This window comes from Hyla sarda, chromosome 11, assembly GCF_029499605.1.
Source record: "Hyla sarda isolate aHylSar1 chromosome 11, aHylSar1.hap1, whole genome shotgun sequence".
Classification (NCBI taxonomy): Eukaryota; Metazoa; Chordata; class Amphibia; order Anura; family Hylidae; genus Hyla; species Hyla sarda.
The window spans coordinates 33,244,069-33,266,046 of NC_079199.1; the positions used below are offsets into that span (position 1 = coordinate 33,244,069).

At 47.7% G+C, this 21,978-nt stretch overlaps 1 protein-coding gene across 4 annotated transcripts in view; it reads right to left on the reverse strand.

Annotated features, from left to right (window-relative positions):
* The window catches only part of FNTB (farnesyltransferase, CAAX box, beta), a 393,966-nt gene that overhangs the window by 126,425 nt on the left and 245,563 nt on the right, over nt 1–21,978 (reverse strand). The window contains exon 1 of one of the 4 annotated variants that reach the window (XM_056546789.1): nt 2,990–3,139. The exons of the other annotated variants lie outside the window; for them this stretch is intronic. Within the exon in view, the coding sequence (XP_056402764.1) occupies nt 2,990–3,124 (135 nt within the window). The 5' untranslated portion in view covers nt 3,125–3,139. Of the gene's footprint in view, nt 1–2,989; nt 3,140–21,978 lie in introns of those variants that run through there. 4 annotated transcript variants of the gene reach the window in all.

Here is a 21,978-nt window from a genome sequence, read left to right on the forward strand (position 1 = left end):
GCCGCAAAGCGGGATGGTCTTGCTGCGGCAGTAGCAACCAGGTCGTATCCACTAGCAACGGCTTAACCTCGCTGACTGCTGAGAAGGCGTGGGACAGAAGGACTAGGCAGAGGCAAGGTCAGACGTAGCAGAAGGTCGGGGGCAGGCGGCAAGGTTCGTAGTCAAGATGGATAGCAAGGGTTCAGGTAACACAGGCTTGGACAACACTAAACGCTTTCACTGGCACAAGGCAACAAGATCCGGCAAGGGAGTGCAGGGGCAGTGAGCAGATATAGTCTGGGAGCAGGTGGGAGCCAATTAAGCTAATTGGGCCAGGCACCAATCATTGGTGCACTGGCCCTTTAAGTCTCAGAGAGCTGGCGCGCGCGCGCCCTAGAGAGCGGAGCCGCGCGCGCCAGCACATGACAGCAGGGGACCGGGACGGGTAAGTGACCTGGGATGCGATTCGCGAGCGGGCGCGTCCCGCTGTGCGAATCGCATCCCCGACGGCCATGACAGTGCAGCGCTCCCGGTCAGCGGGACTGACCGGGGCGCTGCGGGGAGAGAGACGCCGTGAGCGCTCCGGGGAGGAGCGGGGACCCGGAGCGCTAGGCGAAACAATCGCATGCTTTAGATGTGGGGAGGTGTGGTGTTTGATCATTGCACCTGTCAGGCAACTAGACCTGGAGGTCGCCTAGGAGAACTTATTAGACTCAGAAGTAGGTTGGTGTCACACTACATGTAACTTTCCATTGTCATATTCAAAGTGTGTTTTATTGCCGTAAGGGGAAAGTGGTATGACCTATTATTACAATAGGTGTTTTATAAATATTTGAAGTCTTTAGGTTGAATTTGTACTGCATTATTCAAACATTTTTAGCATTTTTGCAGTTTGGCTATTTTTGAAAGCAATTTGGGAAAATCACAACAAAAACTGCCAAAATGCAGTACAAATGTGTGCAAAATGTCTTCGTGATTTGCACAGTTGAGGTACAGTATCACCATGTATACCACAATGTTGGGAAAATCATGGCAAAAACAGAAATAACGCAATGCTAACCACTGAGCCACTATGCCGCCCTGATCTCATAGAGTATACAGATCTGGATGGGAAGGGTCTGGGAGCTAATAGGAGGGATCTGGTAGGTATTGATGACCCAGAACTGAAATACTGTTGTTACCATTAGGCACTGGAAGATTTAAAGAGTACGACTGGTGATCACATGACCAAGTTAGAGTAATGAAATACAAAGATGCAGCTGCGCTGGAGTAAAAAAATTAAGTTGTAGGACGAGTGATAGTGAGTGTGTATGATACAGACAAAAAAAAAAACCAAACCCTGGCATGCTTCTTTAAAGGGATACTCCAGTGGAAAACATTTTTTTTTCTAATCAACTGGTGCCAGAAAGTTGTACAGATTGGTAAATTACTTCCATTAAAAAATCATAATCCTTCCTTATCAGCTGCTGTATGATTCACAGGAAGTTCTTTTCTTTTTGAATTTCCTTTCTGTCTGACCACAGTGCTCTCTACTGGCACCTCTGTCTATGTCAGGAACTGTCCAGTGCTTGATAGGTTTTCTTTGGGGATTTGCTCCTACTCTGGACAGTTCCTAAAATGGACAGAGGTGTCAGCAGAGAGCACTGTGGTCAGACAGAAAGGAAATACAAAAAGCAAAGAAATTCCTATGGATCATAATATAGTTCATAAGATTGAAAAAAGACCACAGTCCATCAAGTTCAACCTATAACCCTAATGAGTCCCTACTGAGTTGAAGGAAGGCAAAAAACCCTCATCTTAGAGGTAAAAATTCCTTCCCGACTCCAAATATGGCATCAGAATAAATCTCTAGATCAACCTTCTGTCCCTGTAAATCTAGAATCCCTAGCCAGCAATGTTATTACTCTCCAAAAATGCCTCCAGACCCCTTTTGAACTCAATTACAGAGTTCCCCATGACCACCTCCTCAGGCAGAGAATTCCACAGTCTCACTGCAATTACAGTAAAGAACCCCGGTCTGTGCTGGTGTAGAAACCTTCTTTCCTCTAGACGTAGAGGATGCCCCCTTGTTATAGATACAGTCCTGGGTATGAATAGATCATGGGAGAGATCTCTGTACGGTCCCCTGATATATTCATACATAGTTATTAGGTCGCCCCTAAGCCTTCTTTTTTCTAAACTAAATAACCCTAATTCTGATAATCTTTCTGGGTACTGTAGTCCTCCCATTCCCTGTATTACCCTGGTTGCCCATCTTTGAACCCTGCCCAGCTCCACTATATCTTTCTTGTACACTGGTGCCCATTACTGTACACAGTATTCTATGTGTGGTCTGACTAGTGATTTGTACAGCGGTAGAATTACCTCCTCATAAAAGCTGATCAGGTTAGTTTGACAGGACTGATCCCTCATAAAGCCATGCAGATATGGAGTCATACGTTTATGTTTTATCAAGATACTCCAAAATAGCATCTCTTAGAAAGCCCTCAAACAATTTACATACAACAGATGTTACACTAACAGGCCTATAATTCCCAGGGTCACCTTTTGACCCCTTTTTAAATATTGGCACATATTTGCTATGCGCCAATCCTGGGGAACCGTCCCTGTCACTATAGAGTCCTTGAATATTAAAAATAGGGGTCTGTCTATTACATTACTTAATTCCTTTAGAACACAGGGGTGAACATCCTCTGAACTTGGTGATTTGTCTACTTAGATTTTTTGTAGGTGGTACTGTGTCACAGCGAGCGCTCCGGTCCCGCACCCTGACCGTGAGCGCCCGCCGCCTTCCCTGACGGATCTTCAGTGCCCCTAGCCTGAGATTAAGCATTCCTTTTACCTGTTTACTTCTTCCTGTTTATCCAGACCTTCCAGCTACTTTATTTGACTACACACTTTTGCCGCCTGCCTTGACCTCCTGCTAAGTTTGACTACGCTTCTGCCTCATCCTCTGGTACCTCTTCTTGACCATCTACATGTGTGGTCGAGTCGTGTCGGGGGTAGCGACCTGAGTGTCACCTGCCGCAGCAAGCCCATCCTGCCTTGCGGCGGGCTCTGGTGAAGACCAGTGGCACCTTCGACTCCGCTCCCCGATACAGTCCGGGTCATCACCACACAGGTTAGTAGGATCCACATCCAGCATCTTAACAGAAAGATCCGGCCATGGATCCCGCTGGGGTTCCTCTGCCAGATGACCAATCGCTTCTATCGTGGTGCTCCAGTCACAGCAGTTGGCCCAGCAGGCACAGCAGTTGAGCCAGTTATCCGCCATGATGCAGCAGTTGCTACACGCTCAACAACAGCCGCAACAGCCTCAGCCTCCTACTGCTCCAGTGCTGCCTCCCACTGCTGCAGTCTCTTCCGCAACGAATCTCCGCTTGTCTCTTCCAGAGAAATATGAGGGGGATCCCAAGTCTTGTCGTGGTTTCGTGACTCAGTGCTCCATGCACATTGAACTCATGGCGGAACAGTTCCCTACGGAACGAGCAAAGGTGGCTTTCGTCATCAGTCTCCTAACAGGAAGGGCTTGAACCTGGGCAACTCCGCTTTGGGACCGCAGTGATGCTCTCACAACCAATCTCCAGGCTTTCCTGATGGAATTTCAGGGCGTCTTTGAAGAACCAGCCAGAGCCTCCTCCGCTGAGAAGGCACTGCTCAATCTTTCGCAGGGCAATTCCTCTGTGGGTGAGTACGCCATTTAATTTCGTACCCGTTCTGCCATCTTTTCTTCAGGATTTTGCTGACATCCTCAGTGAGAAACAAGCTGAAGTTTTACCTTCACATCGTCCTTACAATTGTCCTACCGACTTATTGCCTGGAACCACACCTCCTCGGGGCAGAATTTACCCCTTGTCTGTTCCAGAAACTCAGGCCATGTCTAACTATATACAAGAAAATCCAAAGAAAGGTTTTATCAGAAAGCCATCCTCTCCTGCTAGAGCCGGATTCTTCATTGTGGAGAAAAAAGATGGATCCTTGTGACCTTGCATCGATTACCGCAGCCTGAATAAAATTACTGTAAAAAAACACTATCCACTTCCATTGATCTCTGAGTTATTTGATCGTCTACGTGGTGCTAAGATCTTCTCCAAACTCGACCTACGAGGGACCTATAATTTGATTCGCATGGGGATGAATGGAAGACTGAGTTCAATACTCGTGATGCACATTTTGAGTATCTTGTAATGTAATGTTTGTAATGCTCCAGCAGTCTTCCAGGAGTTCGTCAATGACATTTTTCGTGACCTTCTATACTCCTGTGTCGTTGTCTACTTGGACGACATACTCATCTATTCGCCCAATGTCCAGTCTCATCGCCTACATCTCCGTCGAGTATTACAGTGTCTCCGAGAAAATCATCTCTATGATAAACTTGAGAAGTGTACCATTGAAAAAAACCGCCTTCCATTCCTGAGGTATATTGTCACCAGTCAAGGTATTCAAATGGATCCCAACAAGTTGTCCGCAGTTCTGGATTGGTCAAGCCCCACTTGTTTGAAAGCTATACAGCGCTTCCTTGGTGTTACGCCGAGCGCTCCGGGTCCCCGCTCCTCCCCGGAGCGCTCGCCACATCCTCGCTACTGCAGCGCCCCGGTCAGATCCACTGACCGGGTGCGCTGCGATACCGCCTCCAGCCGGGATGCGATTCGCGATGCGGGTGGCGCCCGCTCGCGATGCGCACCCCGGCTCCCGTACCTGACTCGCTCTCCGTCGGTCCTGTCCCGGCGCGCGCGGCCTCGCTCCCTAGGGCGCGCGCCCGCCGGGTCTCTGCGATTTAAAGGGCCACTGCGCCACTGATTGGCGCAGTTGTTCTAATTAGTGTGTTCACCTGTGCACTCCCTATGTATACCTCACTTCCCCTGCACTCCCTCGCCGGATCTTGTTGCCATTGTGCCAGTGAAAGCGTTTCCTAGTGTGTTCCTAGCCTGTGTTCCAGACCTCCTGCCGTTGCCCCTGACTACGATCCTTGCTGCCTGCCCCGACCTTCTGCTACGTCCGACCTTGCTCTTGTCTACTCCCTTGTACCGCGCCTATCTTCAGCAGTCAGAGAGGTTGAGCCGTTGCTAGTGGATACGACCTGGTTACTACCGCCGCTGCAAGACCATCCCGCTTTGCGGCGGGCTCTGGTGAATACCAGTAGTAACTTAGAACCGGTCCACTAGCATGGTCCACGCCAATCCCTCTCTGGCACAGAGGATCCACCTCCTGCCAGCCGAACCGTGACAGTAGATCCGGCCATGGATCCCGCTGAAGTTCCACTGCCAGTTGTCGCCGACCTCACCACGGTGGTCGCCCAGCAGTCGCAACAGATAGCGCAACAAGGCCATCAGCTGTCTCAACTGACCGTGATGCTACAGCAGCTACTACCACAGCTCCAGCAATCATCTCCTCCGCCAGCTCCTGCACCTCCTCCGCAGCGAGTGGCCGCTTCCGGCCTACGACTATCCTTGCCGGATAAATTTGATGGGGACTCTAAGTTTTGCCGTGGCTTTCTTTCGCAATGTTCCCTGCACTTGGAGATGATGTCGGACCAGTTTCCTACTGAAAGGTCTAAGGTGGCTTTCGTAGTCAGCCTTCTGTCTGGGAAAGCTCTGTCATGGGCCACACCGCTCTGGGACCGCAATGACCCCGTCACTGCCTCTGTACACTCCTTCTTCTCGGAAATTCGAAGTGTCTTTGAGGAACCTGCCCGAGCCTCTTCTGCTGAGACTGCCCTGCTGAACCTGGTCCAGGGTAATTCTTCCGTTGGCGAGTACGCCATCCAATTCCGTACTCTTGCTTCCGAATTATCCTGGAATAATGAGGCCCTCTGCGCGACCTTTAAAAAAGGCCTATCCAGCAACATTAAAGATGTTCTGGCCGCACGAGAAATTCCTGCTAACCTGCATGAACTCATTCATCTAGCCACTCGCATTGACATGCGTTTTTCCGAAAGGCGTCAGGAGCTCCGCCAGGATATGGACTTTGTTCGCACGAGGCGTTTTTTCTCCTCGGCTCCTCTCTCCTCTGGTCCTCTGCAATCCGTTCCTGTGCCTCCCGCCGTGGAGGCTATGCAAGTTGACCGGTCTCGCTTGACACCTCAAGAGAGGACACGACGCCGCATGGAGAATCTTTGCCTGTACTGTGCCGGTACCGAACACTTCCTGAAGGATTGTCCTATCCGTCCTCCCCGCCTGGAAAGACGTACGCTGACTCCGCACAAAGGTGAGACAGTTCTTGATGTTAACTCTGCTTCTCCACGCCTTACTGTGCCTGTGCGGATATCTGCCTCTACCTTCTCCTTCTCCACTAAGGCCTTCTTGGATTCCGGATCTGCAGGAAATTTTATTTTGGCCTCTCTCATCAACAGGTTCAACATCCCAGTGACCAGTCTCGCCAGACCCCTCTACATCAATTGTGTTAACAATGAAAGATTGGACTGTGCCGTGCGTTACCGCACGGAACCCCTCCTAATGTGCATCGGACCTCATCACGAAAAAATTGAGTTTTTGGTCCTCTCCAATTGCACTTCCGAAATTCTCCTTGGACTACCGTGGCTTCAACGCCATTCCCCAACCCTTGATTGGTCCACAGGAGAGATCAAGAGCTGGGGTACTTCTTGTTTCAAGGACTGTCTTAAACCGGTTTCCAGAACTCCCTGCCGTGACCCTGTGGGTCCCCCTGTAACCGGTCTCCCTAAGGCTTATATGGACTATGCAGACGTATTTTGCAAAAAACAAGCTGAGACTTTACCTCCTCACAGGCCTTATGACTGTCCTATTGACCTCCTCCCGGGCACTACTCCACCCCGGGGCAGAATTTATCCTCTGTCCGCCCCAGAGACTCTTGCTATGTCTGAATACATCCAGGAAAATTTAAAAAAGGGGTTTATCCGCAAATCCTCCTCTCCTGCCGGAGATGGATTTTTCTTTGTGTCCAAAAAAGATGGCTCCCTACGTCCTTGCATTGATTACCGCGGACTTAATAAAATCACGGTAAAGAACCGCTACCCCCTACCTCTTATCTCAGAACTCTTTGATCGTCTTCAAGGTGCCCACATCTTTACCAAACTGGACTTAAGAGGTGCTTATAATCTCATCCGCATCAGGGAGGGGGACGAATGGAAAACTGCATTTAACACCAGAGATGGACACTTTGAGTATCTAGTCATGCCCTTTGGCCTGTGCAACGCCCCTGCCGTCTTCCAAGACTTTGTTAATGAAATTTTTCGTGATCTCTTATATTCCTGTGTTGTTGTGTATCTGGACGATATTCTGATTTTTTCTGCCAACTTAGAAGAACATCGCCAGCATGTCCGCATGGTTCTTCAGAGACTTCGAGACAATCAACTTTATGCCAAAATGGAGAAATGTCTGTTTGAATGTCAATCTCTTCCTTTCCTAGGATACTTGGTCTCTGGCCAGGGACTACAAATGGACCCAGATAAACTCTCTGCCGTCTTAGATTGGCCACGCCCCTCCGGACTCCGTGCTATCCAACGTTTTTTGGGGTTCGCCAATTATTACAGACAATTTATTCCACATTTTTCCACTATTGTGGCTCCTATCGTGGCTTTAACCAAGAAGAATGCCAATCCTAAGTCCTGGTCTCCTCAAGCGGAAGACGCATTTAAACGGCTCAAGTCTGCCTTTTCTTCTGCTCCCGTGCTCTCCAGACCTGACCCATCTAAACCCTTCCTATTGGAGGTTGATGCCTCCTCTGTGGGAGCTGGAGCGGTCCTTCTACAAAAAAATTCTTCCGGGCATGCTGTTACTTGTGGTTTTTTTTCTAGGACCTTCTCTCCGGCGGAGAGGAACTACTCCATCGGGGATCGAGAACTACTGGCCATTAAATTGGCACTTGAGGAATGGAGGCATCTGCTGGAGGGATCAAAATTTCCAGTTATCATTTACACCGACCACAAGAATCTATCCTATCTCCAGTCTGCCCAACGGCTGAATCCTTGCCAGGCCAGGTGGTCTTTGTTCTTTGCCCGTTTTAACTTTGAAATTCATTTTCGCCCTGCCGACAAGAACATTAGGGCCGATGCTCTCTCTCGTTCCTCGGATGCTTCGGAAGTAGAGGTCTCTCCGCAACACATCATTCCTCCTGACTGTCTGATCTCCACTTCTCCAGCCTCCATCAGGCAAACTCCTCCAGGGAAGACCTTCGTTTCTCCACGCCAACGTCTCGGGATTCTCAAATGGGGTCACTCCTCCCACCTCGCTGGCCATGCGGGCATCAAAAAGTCTTTGCAACTCATCTCTCGCTTCTATTGGTGGCCGACTCTGGAGACGGATGTTGTTGATTTTGTGCGGGCCTGTACTGTCTGTGCCCGGGATAAGACTCCTCGCCAGAAGCCTGCTGGTCTCCTTCATCCTCTGCCTGTCCCCGAACAGCCTTGGTCTCTGATTGGTATGGACTTTATTACAGACTTACCCCCATCCCGTGGCAACACTGTTGTTTGGGTGGTCGTTGATCGATTTTCCAAGATGGCACATTTTATTCCTCTTCCTGGTCTTCCTTCAGCGCCTCAGTTGGCAAAACAATTTTTTGTACACATTTTTCGTCTTCACGGTTTGCCCACGCAGATCGTCTCGGATAGAGGCGTCCAATTCGTGTCAAAATTCTGGAGGGCCCTCTGTAAACAACTCAAGATTAAATTAAACTTCTCTTCTGCTTATCATCCTCAATCCAATGGGCAAGTAGAAAGAATTAACCAGGTCCTGGGTGACTATTTACGGCATTTTGTTTCCTCCCGCCAGGATGACTGGGCAGATCTTCTACCATGGGCCGAATTCTCGTACAACTTCAGAGTCTCTGAATCTTCTTCTAAATCCCCATTTTTCGTGGTGTACGGCCGTCACCCTCTTCCCCCCCTCCCTACTCCCTTGCCCTCTGGTCTGCCCGCTGTGGATGAAGTGACTCGTGATCTTTCCACCATATGGAAAGAGACCCAAAATTCTCTTTTACAGGCTTCATCTCGCATGAAAAAGTTTGCCGATAAGAAAAGAAGAGCTCCCCCCATTTTTTCTCCCGGAGACAAGGTATGGCTCTCCGCTAAATATGTCCGCTTCCGTGTCCCCAGCTACAAACTGGGACCACGCTATCTTGGTCCTTTCAAAATCTTGTGCCAAATTAATCCTGTCTCTTACAAACTTCTTCTTCCTCCTTCTCTTCGTATTCCTAATGCCTTTCATGTCTCTCTTCTTAAACCACTCATCATCAACCGTTTCTCTCCCAAACTTGTTTCTCCCACTCCTGTTTCCGGTACCTCTGACATTTTCTCCGTAAAGGAGATACTGGCCTCCAAGACGGTCAGAGGAAAAAAAATTTTCTTGGTCGATTGGGAGGGCTGTGGTCCTGAAGAGAGATCCTGGGAACCTGAGGACAACATCCTAGACAAAAGTCTGGTCCTCAGGTTCTCAGGCTCCAAGAAGAGGGGGAGACCCAAGGGGGGGGTACTGTTACGCCGAGCGCTCCGGGTCCCCGCTCCTCCCCGGAGCGCTCGCCACATCCTCGCTACTGCAGCGCCCCGGTCAGATCCACTGACCGGGTGCGCTGCGATACCGCCTCCAGCCGGGATGCGATTCGCGATGCGGGTGGCGCCCGCTCGCGATGCGCACCCCGGCTCCCGTACCTGACTCGCTCTCCGTCGGTCCTGTCCCGGCGCGCGTGGCCTCGCTCCCTAGGGCGCGCGCGTGCCGGGTCTCTGCGATTTAAAGGGCCACTGCGCCACTGATTGGCGCAGTTGTTCTAATTAGTGTGTTCACCTGTGCACTCCCTATGTATACCTCACTTCCCCTGCACTCCCTCGCCGGATCTTGTTGCCATTGTGCCAGTGAAAGCGTTTCCTAGTGTGTTCCTAGCCTGTGTTCCAGACCTCCTGCCGTTGCCCCTGACTACGATCCTTGCTGCCTGCCCCGACCTTCTGCTACGTCCGACCTTGCTCTTGTCTACTCCCTTGTACCGCGCCTATCTTCAGCAGTCAGAGAGGTTGAGCCGTTGCTAGTGGATACGACCTGGTTACTACCGCCGCTGCAAGACCATCCCGCTTTGCGGCGGGCTCTGGTGAATACCAGTAGTAACTTAGAACCGGTCCACTAGCACGGTCCACGCCAATCCCTCTCTGGCACAGAGGATCCACCTCCTGCCAGCCGAACCGTGACACTTGGCTTTGCTAATTATTATCGGCAGTTTATTCCTCACTACTCCACCTTGGTTGCTCCCATCGTTTTGCTTACTAAGAAGACTGCTAATCCTAGGGTCTGGACTCCAGGGGCTGAAGAAGCTTTCAAACAGTTAAAGTCTGCCTTCACTTCTGCTCCTGTTTTATCTAGACCTGATCCCAGCAAGCCATTTATCTTAGAAGTATATGCTTCTTCGGTTGGAGCAGGTGCAGTCTTAACGGAAAAATCTTCTAAGGGAAGAACTGTAACCTGCAGATTCTTCTCAAAGACCTTCTCACCTGCGGAGAGAAATTACACTATCAGAGATTGTGAGCTCTTGGCCATAAAATTGGCCTTAGAAGAATGGCGTCACCTCTTGGAAGGCTCTGTACATCCGCTAATTATCCATTCAGACCACAAGAACTTGCTCTATCTCCAGTCTGCCCATCGTCTCAACCCCCAACAGGCTCGTTGGTCTCTGTTCTTCTCCAGATTTGATTTCTTTATCCACTCTCACCTTGCTGAGAAGAATCTTCATGCTGACGCTCTGTCCAGATCCTCAGATGTGCAAGACCAGGAGTCCCATCCTCAACATATTATTCCTCCTGATCGTCTCATCTCTGCAGCGCCAGCATGTCTTCAGCACTTGCCTCCTGGGAATACTTACGTACCTCCTCGTTTAAGACTCTGAGTCCTGAAATGGAGTAATTCCTCTCTTCTAGCTGGTCATGCCAGAATACGTAAATCCTTGCAGCTCATCTCCCGACAGTACTGGTGGCCCACTTTAAAGCAGGATCTTGTTGATTTTGTCCGTTCTTGTTCTATCTGTGCACGGGACAAGACCACCCGTTCCAACCCTGCTGGTCTACTACAGTCTTTACCAGTGCCACAGCAGCCTTGGACCGATATTGCTATGGACTTTATTACTGAACTTCCTTCTTCTGGCGGCAATACGGTCATTTGGGTTGTTGTGGACCGAGTCTCTAAAATGGCCCATTTTGTGCCTCTAGCAGGTTTACCATCAGCACTGCAGCTTGCCACGCTATTCCTTTGCCATATTTTACGCCTTCTTGGATTACATTCTCATATTGTCTCCGACTGAGGTGTTCAATTCGTCTCCAAGTTCTGGAGAGCTCTCTGCTCTAGTCTCCAAGTTAAATAGAATTTTTCCTTAGCATACCATCCCCAATCCAATGGACAGGTCGAGAGGCTGAATCAGGTTTTAGGAGATTATCTCCATCATTTCATTTCTTCTCATCAAGATGACTGGGTAGATCTACTCCCTTGGGCAGAGTTCTCATACAATCATAGGGACCTGAATCCTCTGGGTCATCACCGTTCTTTGTGGTTTATGGGCTTCATCCTCGTTCTCCTCTTCCCTTGTCCTCTTCCTCCGGAGTTCCTGTGGTTGATGAGCAAGAGCGAAATTTCTTTACCATCTGGCAGAAGTCTCGTCAATCTCTATTGTATGCCACTTTACGTATGAAGTCGGACAATAAAAGGCGATCTCCTCACGAGTTCTCTCCTGGTGATAGAGTCTGGCTGTCTTCAAAGTATATCTGCTTTAAGGTACCCAGTTTTAAACTGGGCCATCGCTATCTTGGTCCTTTATAAAATCAAGAAAAGTCTAAACCCTGTGGCCTATTCTCTCCATCTGCCATCCTCACTCCGGATCCTGAATTCTTACCATGTCTCCCTCTTGAAACCTGTGATCCACAACCGCTTTTCAAATAAAAACATCTCACCTACTCCCATCTTAGGTACCTCTGATGTTTATGTTGTTAAAGAAATTCTGGACTTTAAGTTTATCAGAGGTAAATGCTTCTTCCTAGTTGATTTAGAAGAAGTTGGCCTGGAGGAAAGGTCTTGGGAGCCACAGGACAATATTTTAGACCATGACCTTATCCACAAATTTTTTTTTAAAAAAAGAGGGGGAGACCAAAAGGTCACAGTGAGCGCTCCAGTCCCACAACCCGGCCGTGAGCACCCACCGTCTCTCGCTCCCACTGGGACAGCGATTTGCATTGCAGCACGTGACCGCATGCGAATCGCGGCCCGTTGCTTACCTCCTGAAGCCCGGCATGCATGCCCCCGCCTCCTAGGGTGCACGCGGAACCTTCTCTAAGGGCCTGCACACCACTAATTGGTGTCTGGTCCATCCCATATGTTATTTATGCCAGCTCCTCCCCCACTTTCCTGACAGATATTCAGTGCCCCTAGCCTGAGATTAAGCGTTCCTTTTGCCTGTTTGCCTCTTCTTGTGTATCCAGACCTTCCTGCTATGTTATTTGACTACGCAACTTTGCCACCTGCCTTGACCTCCTGCTAAGTTTGCCTACGCTTCTGCCTCATCCTCTGGTACCTCGTCTTGCCCAGCTACCTGTGTGGTCGAGCCGTGTCGGGGTTAGTGACCTGGGTGTCACCTCAGTGGAGCTGTTCAGGACCGCCGCGATGAAATCGTGGTGTCCCCAACAGCTTGCATGACAGCTATAGGATCCCTACCTGCCTCCTCGATGTCTGATCGACGAATGACTGCTCCGTGCCTGTGATTCAGGTAGGAGCGGTCGAGCTACGATAACACTGATCAATGCCCGGCTGTTGCCAGGCAGTGATCAGAGTATAAGATCAGTGTGTGCAGTGTTATAGCTCCCTATAGGAGTTATAGCACTGCAAAAAAAATGTGAAAATAAGGTGTTAATAAAGATCATTTAACCCCTTCCATAATAAAAGTCAGAAACACCCGCCTTTTCCCGCTGAGATGTGAGAATACCCCCCGCTTGTGTCTTCCATCCACCTGCCCTCCCGCCGATGTTCTGATGTGTCCTGTAATCTGTGAGTCTCAATAAAAGTTGCATCTGTGTCTGCAAATTGGAGGTGGGTGCTCAATTTCTTTGTTCTTTGAAAAAGTTGTGTTTTGTTTTAATAGAAGTAATTTACAAATCTGTTTAACTTTCTGGCACCAGTTGATTTAAAAAAAAAAAAAAAAAAAAAAAAAAAAAAGGTTTCCAGTGGAGTACCCCTTAAAGAAGTACTCCAAGATGGGGAGAGGGTTCAAATTAATAATTCTGTCAGGTATAGAAAAATAAACATCTACTAATCTCTTGCTGCTCCCCCAGTTCCTCCGTGTTCCTCTGTGGTTCCCGTTGTACTCCTCTTCTGGGTTCCTTGTGGTCAATACCTCATACTTCTAGCCGCAGTGCTCTCATGTCGGCCAGTGATTGGCTGTGCGGTAATCTGATGAATTGAGCCCAAGCACCAGAAAAAAGACCGAGGCCGCCCAGCCACCCAACAATCATAGGCTGAGATGGGACATCACAGAGGTCAGCGATTGCTAGGCCCCAGCATGACATGTTGACCACAGGGAACCCGGAAGAGGAGTGCATTGGACACTGCAGTGGAACAATGAAGGCACCAGGTGAGCGGCAGAAGATAAGTAGATGTATTTTTTTTTTTTTATATACCTGACAGAATGATACATTTTAATAAAAAGAAACCCCTATCCGAGAGTATTCCTTTAAAGTCTTCCTGTATTGGTCACGGGTCACAAGGCACATAAACTTTGCCCCTATCATCCTCAAGGCAAATCGCTTGCAATTTGAATGTTTTTTACAGACAATTTTACAATTGTAATATAGCTACGCAACAAAAAGTTGCACGAAATATTTTAATTGCACGACATGGATGTGATATGTTGTCGTGTCACATGTCATGCCGTGTAGCCCTAAGGATTCTTAATGAGATATCCCTACCCCAGAATTGTGTGGCCTCTTTAAAACTCCTGGTAAGGTATTTCTTATGATTTTACGTTCGTTTGTTTCTCTCAAAGATGCTGCAGTATGCAGAATTTTGCTAACCTAATAATACCAGCAGATGTCAGTATACCACAACAATCAGCAGAAATCAGCGGAAATTGTTTCATTTCCAAGTTGCTACTAGTCTGCATTTATTCAGCACTTGGGCACTTACAATGGCATATACTATATTTCCTATGTTAAAAATCAATGGCGGGTCCGGCCACCGGATAGGAGATAAGATGTCTAGGTGTGGAGTACCCCTTAAGTAAAGTTAATCACAGAGAATGAATAGCTCCAATCAAATGAAAGCAGCAGAAAACCCGAAGACCCCTAAATGGCTTTTTGGGCACTGCACGATTAGTATTAGCAGGCTAGCAGATGACATGACACAACTCAACTTCAGCAGCTGATAATTATTGGAAGGATTAAGATTTTTTAATAAAAGTAATTTACAAATGTGTTTAACTTTCTGGAGCCAGTTGATATAAAAAAAAAGTTTTTTTCCCTGGAATACCCCTTTAACATTTGGAAAGAATACGTTATCCACCAAAACAACATCAAAAGTGACATATTTGTTCACTGGACTGCTATAAAGAATAATGTTTCATGTACATATTCTCATAGCCTCTGGGGTCAGGAAATGGTAGAATATGATATGGTGGAAGGAGACGGGGGTGAAGAACTGCCAACATGACAGCCCACACCCAAAAAAAAAAAATAAGATTTTCTCTAAAAGCAGATGGTCTTTGTTGCATTAGACTGAAAAAAAAAATGATGATAATTTAAGACCATACACCCACTGACCTGTCTACAGTTGTGGCCAAAAGTTTTGATTGAGATTGACTCAAATTTAGCTTTTTTAAAATGCCGCTTCAGTAATTATAGTACCAATTGCAAAGTCATTCATTGCCATGATAATTAACTTACAAAAAAATCTATTTATACTGAAGTTCAGCCTGCCACAAAATGACCTGCTAACATCATTTCAGTGATCTTCTCATTAACTCCGGAGAAAGTGTTAAAGAGGACAAGGCAGCTGATATCCCTGTCATACTGATTGAATTATCAGAGCAGACTGGTTGCTTTATAAATGATGAGATTCTTACAATCACCCAGATTTATCAATCTGTCAGATTTATGTCTCAGACACATAGCAACTAATCACCGCTCAATTGGTCTATATCTGACTGAGACAAAAATTTGGAATCATTTTGTCTTAGGGTATGTTCACACTGCGGAATTCCCGCGGAATTCCGTGAGCGGAATTCCACGCAGTAAACATTAGCATCAGTGTGAATGTGTCTTCCGCGACACCCGTTCACACTGAGAAATTTCAGCGGCAGACAATTCCGCCGCTGTAATTGCTCAGCGCAAAGAAAGAACATGTTCTTTCTTTGCTTGGAATTCCGCAAGCACTGAATAGCCGTCAATAGTGACGGCGCAGTGCAGCGCAGTCCTACCACCGAAGTATTTTCAGCGGCGGCCGCCAGACGGAATCTCCACGCGTGGAAGTCTGCGAGCGGAGATTCCAGTGTGAACATACCCTTAGGATGATAAATCTGGTCCTCTTCTGTTAACCATGATTACTTTCAAGGAAACACATGTGGTCATCACTGCACTACATCAAAAAGATTTAAAGAGTACCTGTCACCAAATAAAACTTTTAATATACATGTAGTGTTCCTTGTGCAATTAGCAGACACTTTCCCATTCACTTGCTCCTAAAATTATCAACATACATTTGTTTAAAATGTAATATAAAAAACAGCCACTAGGTGGCTCTGTTCTTTTTCCTGCCACAATTAATACAGTGAGTTCGGTCTCCTTCCGACCTGGCAGGAGTCTGAACTCAGGAAGTGTTTCTCTGCACTTAGCTTGATTGTCAGCTGCAAAGAAAGTGAAAGCTCCACAGTTTCTCACAGAAAGCCACACAGACTGAAACCTGCAGGAGAGCCTCACTGATGGCAACACAGACAAACATGCACAGAGTCTGAGGTCTTCTATTCATCACAGCACTGCAACAATGTGAGGGCAGAAGTTATCCCCCAGCAGACTTCAGTGATGTCATGCCTGCTGGGAAACACCCACTTTCTTTTGCTGGGAAATTGCACTATGCGAGCATGAAGAAAGATATACAGCTTTTTAAAGCTCTGAAATAGTTTTAAGGGCTGGAGGGGTGTTAAGAGTAGTTAGGGAACATAGCCTGAGGTAGTTGAGAACAGTTTATTAGGTGAGAGGAACTTTTCAACTATTTATTGGATTGTTAAGACCTTTAAGGAAAGGTTCAATGAGGAAAGTCCAGCAAATAAATTATGTCCTAAATGTGATTCAGCTGGGGGATCAGTTCAACACCAGTTCAGAGCTTGTTCAAAAATTGCAGAAGGCAGATGTTCGTCCATCTGCATGGAAGGTATATGTCCCCCCCCCCCCCCCACACACACACACACACACATTAGGGGTGCAGTATAGTTCCCCTACATTAGGGGTGCAGTACAGTTCCCCCACATTAGGGGAACAGTACAGTTCCCCCACATTAGGTGCAGTATAGTTCCCCCACATTAGGTGCAGCACAGTTCCCCCACATTAGGTGCAGTATAGTTCCCCCACATTAGGTGCAGTACAGTTACCCACATTAGGTGCAGTATAGTGCCCCACATTAGGTGCAGTACAGTTCCCCCACATAAGGTGCAGTACAGTTCACCTACATTAGGTTGGCAGTATAGTTCCCTACATTAGGTGCAGTATAGTTCCCCCACATTAGGAGCAGTACAGTTCCCCCACATTAGGTGCAGTATAGTTCCCCACATTAGGTGCAGTATAGTTCCCCACATTAGGTTCAGTACAGTTCCCCCTCAGACATACAGCCTTCAGCCATATACAGTGTATGGCTGGAGGCTGTATGCCTGTTTACTGCCCCACTTCAATGTTCCGACCACCTCTCCTCCAGTCCGGGGTCATGATCTACTGCTATGGCCTATGGACCATAGCAGTAGGTCCCAGGACCCTTAGAGGAGCGGTGGTCGGAACACTGAAGATAACGTGCTGGGGACTTACCATGCGTGCGTCCTCCTCGCTGCTCTTCTATGGGCGCACGCGGGGCCGCAGTGAGATAACAGGGACATCCTTGTGTCCTAAAAAGATTTTTGTGACGGGGGCCCCTTTCGGGCCCGGGGCCGGGAGCAGGCGCTCCATGAGCACCAATGATGATCCGGCCCTGGCTGTAAATCCCTGCCCATGTGGGGAGGGGGGGGGGACCTCCAGCTGTTGCAGAACTACAACTCCCAGCATGCACTGGCAGACCATACATGCGGAGTGTTGTAGTTATGCAACAGCTGGAGGTACATTGGTTGAGAAACACTGAGTTTGTTACTTACCTCAGTGTTTCGCAACCAGTGTGCCTCCAGCTGTTGCAAAACTAGAACTCCCAGCATGTACAGTCTCTCAGTGCATGTTGGGAGTTGTATTTTTGCAACAGCTGGAGGCACACTGGTTGCGAAACACTGAGTTAGGACACAAACTCTGTTTCACAACCAATGTGTCTCCAGCTGTTGTAAAACTGCAACACTCGGCAAGCATTGACAGTGGAAGGGCATGCTGAGAGTTGTAGTTTTGCAACAGTTGAAGGCACAATTCTACAACTCCCAGCATGCCCTTCGGCTGTCTGTGCATGCTGGTAGTTATAGTTATGCAACAGCTGGATGCATTCTTTTTCATAGAAAAATGTGCCTCCAGCTGTTGCATAACTACAGCCCCCAGCATGCATAGACTAGCATGCACAGGGAGTTGTAGTTGGAACTCCAGCTGTTGCAAAACTACAACTCCCAGCATGCCTTTTGGCTGTGCATTCTGAGAGTTGTTGCTAAGCAGCAGCAGGAGGGGAACAGGCCTTACCTCCTGCTGTATCCTGCTGCCAAGACCGCCACTGCTGCTGCCACCGTTCCTGTCACCACCGCTGCCGCTCCTGAGGGGACCCGCACCGAGCCAGGGAGAGGTAAGAGACCCCGCCAGCCCCGATCGTCACCCAGCAGTTTAGTGATTGGTCGGTCATTCCTATGCCCCCTCACTCCTGCTGGGTAAGGGTGAATGGGGTTGTCTCAGACAGCCCCATTCACCCTTTTTTTCCGGGTCATCAGAGACCCGATTAACCCAGAATCGCCGCAAATCACCGGTCTGCATTGACCGACGATTTGCGGCGTTCGCCAATATGGGGGGGAAATGATTTCAGCAGGCATCCCGGTCTGGTACCCGCCCAGCGCGCAGCGGGGACCGAAATTCCCACGGGGGCACAGGTACGCCCTGTATCCTTAACCCCTTAAGGACACAGCCCAGTTTTACCTTAAGGACACAGCCAATTTTAGTTTTGCATTTTAGTTTTTTCCTCCTCGTCTTCTAAAATCCATAACTCTTTTATATTTCCATTCACAGACCCATATGTGGGCTTGTTTTCTGCGTGGCCAGAAGTACTTTGTAATGACGTCACTCATTTTACCCTAAAATGTATGGTAAACCCCAAAAATTATTATTTATGTAAGGAAATGTAAACGAAATTCATAATTTTGCTAATTTGGGGGGGGGGGGGGGGGTCCGTTTTTACGCTGTACACTTTATGGTAAAAATTACATATTTTCTTTATTTTCTGGGTCAATACAATAAAAATAATACCCATGGTTACATACATTTCTATTATTGTACTGCTTTTAAATAATCTCAAACTTTTTATTTACAAAGTCAGTACGTTTAAAATTGCCCTACTCTAAAGCCTTAACTTTCTTATTTTTCCGTATTCAGGGATGCGTCAGATCTAACTTTTTGCACCAAGATCTGTAGTTTGTTTTAGTGTCATGTTTGCACATATGTGACTTTTTGATCGCTTTTTATTAAAAATTTTTGCAGTATGATGTGACCAAAAAGCGGAAATTTGGGCCTTTTTTTTTTTTTTTTTACGTTTACGCTGTTCACCGTAGGGGATCATTAACATTATATCTTTATAGATTGGACATTTACACATGCGACGATACCAAATATGTTTATTATTTATCTTTTTTTACGCTTTTGTGTATTAAAGTGGGGAAAAGTGGTGGTTTAAAACTTTATTGGGAGAGGGGCTTTAAAAAAAATCACTTTTTTTTACATTTATTTTTCACTTTTATAGTCCCCATAGGGTACTATTTATAGCAATCATTAGATTGCTAATACTGTTCAGTGCTATGTACAGGGCATAGCCCCGATCAGTATTATCGGCGATCTTCTGCTCTGGTCTGCTGGAAGGCAGATCAGTGTGGAAGACCCTGGGAGAAGGACTGAGGCAGGTGAGGGGACCTCCGTCCGCCATCTTGGCTGATCTGATCCCTGCGGCAGTGCCGAGGGCGATCAAATCAGCCATTTTAAGTGTCGCACTGCTGCAGATGCCTTGATTTGCATTGATCACGGCATCTGAGGGGTTAATGGCAGACATCAGCGCGATCGCTAATTTCTGCCATTACCGGCAGGTCCGCGGCTGCTGACAGCCACCTGGAAGGAAGCGAGCACAGCTCCTGCGCTCGCGTCACAGCCGCACCATAAATGTATGGTGCTGTGTGCAAAGTGATACTATGCAGCGCCATACATTTACGGCGCATGTCCTTAAGTAGTTAATGGCTTCCATGTTCTTCACTAATACGACCAGTCAGTTATAACAAGTAAAAAGGTATTTATTGGAACCATAAGAATAAGGAATGAAACATGCAATGAATTTCTGTCCTTACAGCATGGATGATCTTAGAGACATAATTCATATCTACATAAACCCTATAAATGGCACAGTGGTCAGCACCATTGCACCGCAAATCCCACCAATGACAACATTCACAAGAGAGACTGTGTTTTCTATTAAAGGGGTATTCCAGGGAAAAAAAACTTATATATATATATATATATATATATATATCAACTGGTTTTACAAAGTTAAACAGATTTGTAAATTACTTCTATTAAAAAATCTTAATCCTTTCAGTACTTATGAGCTTCTGAAGTTAAGGTTGTTCTTTTCTGTCTAAGTGCTCTCTGATGACACGTATCTCGGGAAATGCCCAGTTTAGAAGAGGTTTGCTATGGGGATTTGCTTCTAAACTGGGCAGTTCCCGAGATAGCTGTCATCAGAGAGCACTTAGACAGAAAAGAACAACCTTTACTTCAGAAGCTCATAAGTACTGAAAGGATTAAGATTTTTTAATAGAAGTAATTTACAAATTTGTTTAACTTTCTGGAGCCAGTTGATATATGAAAAAAAAGTTTTTTCCTGGATAACCCCTTTAATAATCATGTTGGCCTTATACATAAATGCAATGTAATAGATAATAAAAACAATATTGCATAGTGCTCAATATGCAAATTAGTGTGCACCGTATATACACGAGTATAAGCCGAGTTTTTCAGCACGATTTTTCATGCTGAAAACACCCCCCTCGGCTTATACTCGAGTGAAGTCTCCGCCCTCAGTGGTCTTCAACCTGCGGACCTCCAGATGTTTCAAAACTACAACTCCCAGCAAGCCCGGGCAGCCATCGGCTGTCTGGGCTTGCTGGGAGTTGTAGTTTTGAAACATCTGGAGGTCCGCAGGTTGAAGACCACTGCGGCCTTCGACATCAACCAGCCCCCCCCCCCTCTCACCCCCTTTAGTTTTGTACTCACCACCGCTCGGCGGGACGTTAGGGTGCGCTGGTGCGGGCCATCTGTGCTGCAGGGACCGTCCGGTGGGGAGGGATAGTCGTTCTGGGCTGTCCATCTTTACCGCGGAGGCCTCTTCTCCGCGCTTCAGCCCCGGCCCCGGAATAGTCACATTGCCTTGACGTCGACGCACAGGGACGTTCATGAGCAACGTCCCTGTGCGTCGTCGTCAAGGCAACGTCTCTATTCCGGGCCCGAAGCGCGGAGAAGAGGCCCCCCCGGTAAAGACAGACAGCCCGGAACGACTATCCCTCCCCACCGGATGGTCCCTGCAGCACAGATGGCCAGGACCAGCGCACCCTAATGTCCCGCCGAGCGGAGGTGAGTACAAAACTAAAGGGGGTTGGGGGGGGGGTGTATGATGTCGAAGGCCGCAGTGGTCTTCAACCTGCGGACCCCCAGATGTTTCAAAACTACAACTCCCAGCAAGCCCGGACAGCCAATGGCTGATGACATGTGGTGATGATTAAGGGGGGGGGGGGGGTGGGCTGATGACATGTGGTGATGATGAAGGGTGAGTGGGATGATGACAAGGGGATGATGAAGGGGGGGTGGGCTGATGACATGTGGTGATGATGAAGGGTGGGTGGGATGACAAGGGGATGATGAAGGGGGGGTGGGCTGATGACATGTGGTGATGATGAAGGGGGGTGGGATGATGACAAGGGGATGATGAAGGGGGATGTGGGATGATGACAGGGGGATGAGGATGAAGGGGGGATGATGAAGGGGGGGGGATGATGGCAGGGGGATGATGAAGGGGGGGATGATGACAGGCAGTGATGATGAAGGGGGGATGATGACAGGGTGATGATGATGAGGGTGTTAATGATGGGGGTCTGGATGATGACAGGGGGGGGGATGATGACATGGGGGGATGATGTATTTCCCACCCTAGGCTTATAGTCAAGTCAATAACTTTTCCTGGGTTTTTGGGGTGAAATTAGGGGCCTCGGCTTATATTCGGGTCGGCTTATACTCGAGTATATACGGTAACCAGATTGTTAGCAAATAAACGGCCCATGTAGACCAATGCACCCCATTATGGGAAATAAGGGACACTGTGGAAGTATGACTCCTGTGTAATGCCAACATTAAAGCATCCTGAAATCATTCATGTGTGAATTTGCTTTCATCCAAGGGAGTGGGCTCAACTACAATTTTGCCTTGGAACATGTCATGAATAAAGATTGGTATCTAAACATCCTCAAAGAGCAACTTCTCCCAATGATTCAGGAGCAATTTGGTGATGAACAATGCTCTTTCTAGCATGATGGAGCACAATGTCACAAAGCAAAAGTGATAAAGAAGTGGATCTGAAAACAAAACAATCACATTTTGGGTCCATG